The sequence below is a fragment of the Adiantum capillus-veneris genome, chromosome 23, assembly GCF_014529385.1.
Source record: "Adiantum capillus-veneris isolate H3 chromosome 23, ASM1452938v2, whole genome shotgun sequence".
Classification (NCBI taxonomy): domain Eukaryota; kingdom Viridiplantae; phylum Streptophyta; class Polypodiopsida; order Polypodiales; family Pteridaceae; genus Adiantum; species Adiantum capillus-veneris.
In genome coordinates this window covers 79,423,604-79,429,923 of record NC_140953.1, presented here as the reverse complement: position 1 = coordinate 79,429,923, position 6,320 = coordinate 79,423,604, and the positions used below count along the sequence as shown (strand labels likewise).

General features: G+C 45.5%; 1 protein-coding gene across 1 annotated transcript; it reads left to right on the top strand.

Annotated features, from left to right (window-relative positions):
- The first annotated feature begins 2,326 nt into the window (after positions 1-2,326).
- On the top strand, positions 2,327-4,428 carry LOC147428043 (polyphenol oxidase I, chloroplastic-like). The gene has a single exon (XM_086497383.1). The coding sequence runs from the start codon at positions 2,399-2,401 to the stop codon at positions 4,049-4,051; it is 1,653 nt and encodes a 550-aa protein (XP_086353509.1). The 5' UTR covers positions 2,327-2,398; the 3' UTR covers positions 4,052-4,428.
- Positions 4,429-6,320: the final 1,892 nt, after the last annotated feature.

Here is a 6,320-nt window from a genome sequence, read left to right as displayed (position 1 = left end):
CAACATGAATAGACAAATGAATGTTGACAATTGATAAGGGTTTTCATGTTTTTCAATGTCTGTGTTTGCAATGAGAGTAATACTGCAGAGGAAGAACAAAATTTCGTGTGAGATATTAATTGGCTGAGTACCTTTTGATTGTGAAGATCTCTTCAGAGGTATCCATGCATTCTTTGAAGCTTGAGCTAATCCAATGCCTATGTGATTGCTAATGTTTTTCGTCTTGTGAGAGATTGCCATTGCGCACATGGAGCGTTAGCACAAGGCCATGAGCGCCCAGTCACACAATTCACTCACTGTAGTAGTTTCCTCATTAGGAAGACAATACTTTAGAGACATGAGGTGTGGGTGAGCATCGTCACTATATGACACGGGGTCCCTTCCTAGGGGGATCTATGGCTACCAACACTCACAAACGGTAGGGAAAATCTGCACCGTTGGATCTTCTGGGGGTAAACTAAGGAGGGTAGTGAACTAAGATAATGTGGGTAAGCTACACCTCCCATGGCATGATGCGCGTGATGGTAAACCATTCAAATCCGTCAGGGGGAGTGAATGGTGAACTGCACATTTTCCCCTTAGAACCTAGTTCAGTTCACTCCTGTTCCACCCCATGATCCGATGGTGTAGATTGTTCCCGCATCACACTGGATATCAAGAATCATAGATCCCCCTTGAAGAAGCCCGTGCGAGATAGGCCTAGTGCTCGAAAGAAAAAGAGAAGGAAGACAATACTCCGCCACACACACAAACAGACTTAGCCACCTTACCGTGGGGATTTGCAAAACCTTACTCTTGCAATCCATAGGAAACTAGTGACAAAAGCGTCTGCCCTAAGATTCTAGGTGCATAGTCCTGGTCGTTCTTCTTGTGCACTTTTCCGGTGTATGAGGAGAGCGGCTGGGAGCGACTCTTAAAACAAATTGTGCAAATTCGGTATGCTCTGTCCCTCTCTCTCTCTCTCTCTCACACACACACACACGCACCCCGCAGAGGCTTCTCTTTTCTGTCGAGTGCATATTGCGTTAAACGATCAGTGAAAGAGAGTCACCCACCAACCAACGGACAGAAAGAGAAAGAGTAGGCCCTCCTCCTCCGCTTTCCTTCCCAAGAATATGCGCTTATTTACGTCTCCTTTTATGTTCTAACTAACGATCAGGCGAAAGGACTCATGACATCCTGCCTAAGGGCGGTTCGGGCCATGGCAAGCAGTGAAGCACTCTCAGAGAGAGAGAGAGACTCTTTCACATGGTAGAACAATCTCAAAGATTCTATCCAGTGAGTTTTGAACTCAAGACCTTTTTTAGTGAACATGAATGTGGGATAGCCTATCTACTACACTTGGGGGATAGAGGATTTCATCAAACTCCCTCCTCCTCACACTCACACACACAAATGAGGAAAAGAAAGGGGAGAGAGGGAGAGAGAGTGACTGACTGACTGACTTTGGGTGTGGCTTAGAGTCTAGGCCAGGTCTTGACTCACTCACTAATTACACTCACTCGACTACTCCGCATCGATCCCGTCGGCAATATGTGTATATTTTGGGTAATTGGCTCGCACATTGGGAGCTTAGCATGAATTGGGTCACAAGGATAGAGTTCAAGGGGAGCTCAGCACTACATATGTAACAAACAGCTTTTTGAATTGCCACCCACGGGTTTGTAATTTGCAAGATCTAGACTCCCTTCGAAGGCTATTGCTAATGCCTCCTTTTGGCCGACGAAAACGGGATAAGAGTGTGCTCAAAAACCATCACTATTCTTTGAATGCAAGCTTGCCATTCAATAGAAACCTCAGCATTAAAGACAAACTTGTCGCATTGTGGCTTCTTTATCATAATGGGGAAAACTAGCCATGTAAGGCAAAGGCGATGCCCCTGTGGGGTCCACCTTTCAAAAATACCTATAGCATGTGCATTCAAGAGGTATTTATAAAACCCCTTCACACACATAATTCACCCCTATATCTATAGCATGTGTGTTCAAGAAGTATTTATAAAACCTCTCTACCGACACATTTTGAGGTGGGTCCCCTTGGGCCCCGGGCCATGTCCCCTGCTACCATTCAACAATGTAGTGTTGGATCGACAATCATCAACACAAAATACATCAAAGGGATTCTCCTTTTGGAATGACCCACCATTAAAGAAGGATGAATCACGTCAAGTATTCGAAGCTGTGTGCGCAAAAGCCTTGACAACACGAAGACACATCAAGTGAGGAAAGGTACTGACCCTTTTTATCTATCTTTCCATTTGTGAGCTACCAAACAGTAGTAGGCAGTATTTCATTGTATGAGAAAGTGGCTACCAAACAGTAGGCCTGAAGTTTTGGAGTCCCTTGGTGCTTAAAAATGTATTATGCAAGATCAGATGTTAACATAGACAACAAAAACCATGTCTTCCTCACAGGAGAGGAAGCTGCTCCTCCTTACCTTGAGCACAACAATGCTGCTCAATTTGGTCATGGCCGTAGCTTCCTCCGCTCCCGTGCTTGCCCCAAACATGAGCAGTTGCCATCTTCCTCTAGATTTCCCGACCGCAGAAATTCCTTACGATTGTTGCGCCCCCGCCGCAGCATATGCGCCTCGCCTCTTCCGCCCCAATAGCAGCTCAACCTCCTCCTCCTCTCTGAGAATGAGACAGCCTGCTCATGCTGCCGACAACAATTATGCTGCAAGGCTTGCCCGGGCTTACATGCTCATGCAAGCGCTCCCTCCCGACGACCCTCGCTCCTTTGACCAACAGGCCAACATCCATTGCGCCTACTGCAACACCGTCTACAATCAGATGTTCTCTTCACAGGTCTTCCAGGTTCACAATTCTTGGCTCTTCTTCCCCTTCCACCGATGGTATCTTTACTTTCATGAGCGTATTCTTGCCAGGCTCCTCGGCGATGACACTTTCGCTCTCCCGTTTTGGAACTACGACCACCCTGATGGTGCATCCATTCCCTGGCTTTTCTCTGGCTCCTCTGCATATGCTATTCTCTCAAACGCCCTGCGGGACTCGTCTCATGAATTCCCTGCCACCGTCGCCATCGACTTCAATGTAGATACAAACCTCCGCCCCCGTGAGGACCAGGTGCGTGAGAACACCAATGCCATGTATCGTGCCCTCATCCGGGACGCCACCACGCCAGAGAGCTTCTTCGGCTGGGCCTACCGACATGGCGACGCTCCTATGCCACAGGGCTATGGTTTTGGCACTGTGGAGAGCCAGCCGCACAACTCAGTACACCGCTGGGTGGGTAACAGATCGGCAATCGGCTGGAAGGACATGGGCAGTTTCTATTCGGCCGCGCACGACCCGATCTTCTATGCGCACCATGCGCAGATAGACCGCTTGTGGGAGCTATGGAAGACCATGCCGGGTCACAAAGACATTGAGGACGAGGACTACAAGAATGCCGAATTCCTCTTTTACAATGAAGAAGGGGAGCTTGTGCGCGTGAAGGCAGGGGATGCTAGCAATGCTACCATGCTAGGGTACGTGTATGAAGAGGTGGAGGCACCATGGATGCATGCCATTCCGGAGAGAAAGAGTTCTGCCCCTGTGAAGTTAAGGGAAGATGAGAGACGCTGCGTGGAGGGCGAGGCGATTGAGACGGCACCATGCTCAATTGCTGTAGCAAGAGATCCAGAGGTGAGCAAGGCCTCCCCATGGTTGCATGACCATTTACTGTTGACAGTATTCTACAATGCTACTCAGGTTATGAATGTGGATGTCTACATAAACTTTCCGGCAGCGAATGCAACGACCGACACAGGGTGCAAGGAGTATCTTACAGGTGTGAGATTCAATAAATTTTGTTTAGAGGATCAGGTGGGGTATAAGACAGTGAGGCTTGAGATAAGAGAGAGGCTGGCTGACCTTAATCTGACAGAGGAGAGCAGCATTGTAGTGACCCTTGTGCCTAGAATCCCTCCATCCCCTTCATTCATTGGGAGTATAACCCTCTTGAGAGCCTCTGTTGAGTACACCCTTTCACACCAGAGATGGGATGACTGTGTCAGTGCAAGATCAACCTCTTTAGCCACTCCAATATGAGCTCATCAAGTAGAATATCCCACTGCCCACTGAAAAGATTCCATATTTTTGGCCCCACCAATAAATGCCTCAGCAAATAGCCGCTGCTACCACCTTCACTGCCGGAGTGGCAAAGTGGATCCTCTATATCCTTTTCTGTGCATGTATTTGTACATTCCACATGAATATGAGTCTGCATGTACATTGTATACACTAGTACGGCCGGCCGCCTTCGGCAGCCTCTCTCTCTCCCCCTCTCTCCCTCTTTCGCGTGCAAAGGGGTTTTTTTTAGTTTTGGACTTTAGCCTTCAGGTCGCAGATTGCGACACGTGTAAAGGGCTCCCCCTTCCGCCATATTATGTTAGTAGATACATCAAATTGCTAACCTGTCTCAAGCCTTTTTTGTGTTTGCTCCCCCACTCCCCCCCCCCCCAACACACACACACACACACACACACACACATGGCACACACAACAGTTAACCTCTTTGTTGTTAACTTCTTTCTATCCAATGCTTTTGCCTAGTGTTAGGCTTCGTTATGGTCGGACGTGTCCGGAGTCATGACATATGAACTTTGTGTTGATATATATAGGTTTGTGTGTGTGTGTGTGTGTGGTGTGGTGTGGGGGGAGGGGATAGTTAGAACTTGGTAGTAGACACACAATTCTACACACTTCCTTGGGCAACCCTAACTCGGGGCATTAGTGGAAGGTCATCTAGTCAATATTATGCATGATGGAGCTGTTTGTTGTATCATCCTGTGGATGACTACCACAAGAAAATTTATAAATTTTCTCATGTAGGAAAACGAAGTCTTTCTTAGTGTTTTTCATACAATGCATAACATCATGAGCTTCTGCTCGAGAGACACCGCATACCTAGCTAGGTACGATTGGGGGCAGGGGACCACCGGCCCCCCTTCGGGCCGACGGTCCCCTACCCCCAATCGTACCTAGTTATGTATGTGTTGCTTCCCTCACAGAAGCTCATGATGTTGCGGTAAGTCACGATGTGAGAATTGTTGTGAGAATTTGTCCAAAACTTCTTGTGTACCATGAGTCCATAGTTTGCACTTTTCTCAATCGGTGAATTTGGAGTTTTCCTTGATCGGTCTAGGTATATACATAGATTTTATACAAGTTACAATTAATTAGAAAATGCGAGACAAAGGAAGATGATAACATATTAAGAAATCTAAACTTGAGGGAAGGACACATAATTCAGTAATGTGATCTCTCCCCCTCTATCTAAACTTGAGGGAAGGACACATAATTCAGAAATGTGATCTCTCTCCCTCTCTCTAAACTAGAATAACCTTTCTATCACCAAAGTGTGGTAGATTTGTTATCCCAGTTCTCTCTTGAGTGTCAAGTCTTGAGTTCAAAACTCGTCGATTGAGGTCTCTTGGGATTGTTCCTATGACGTTAAAACTCCTCTCTTCTCTTTCTCAGAAGAGGTTGATTTATGTTACTTCAAAAACCCATTAGAAACCCAAAAATAGCAAAAATAAAGAGAAGATTAAAAGATAAACCGAAAATCGAACAAAAAATAAAGCCATTTTGACAAGACAAGCTTGAAAACCCCCCTCCCTAATCCAAAAAAAAAAACAATCAAAAGCAAGCCTTGAGAGTATGGACACCAAATAAAACAATGTATATGTATGCATAATCCAAGCTTCACTCACCCATACGGCACACACACACACACAAACAAAACAAGCGAGGGAAGACCCAAAACCATTTTGGCAACGTGATTTTTGAGAGGGTGTGAAGATTGATTGATCCCTCATTTTGGGCTCGTATCTCTCTATAACCATTCTTGCATTCCTAATAGCTTCAAAAAAATTAAAAGGTATTTCTAATTCAAGATTCTCTCAAAAACAACAAAAGCGATGCGCTAATCTATAGCATGTAGCAACGGACAATGACGAAGCACATAGATTTGCAACAGTATTAGCTGAAAGGACGGATACAACATTGTGTGTGTGTGTGTGTGTGTGTGTGTGTGTGTGTGTGTGTGTGTGTGTGTGAGAGAGAGAGAGAGAGAGAGAACACTTTGAAGAGAAGAAAACGCTAAAGGGAAAATAAAAGAGAAGAGAAATACCTATTTATATGGACACAAAAGATCTTTTGACTTTCCAGTTTTATCTATCTTTTCATTTCCTAAACTCATCGTTTACTTATGCACTTAATATGTTTTGAAAGAATTTATATTTTTTTTTGAGATTGGGGAGACCTAATGGCTTCAAAAAATATATGTTGACTACCTACCTGCTGCAAGTACATAGTG

Excerpts from the sequence above, each read along its gene's own strand:
- LOC147428043 (XM_086497383.1), top strand. The coding sequence starts at position 2,399 with ATGTCTTCCTCACAGGAGAGGAAGCTGCTCCTCCTTACCTTGAGCACA.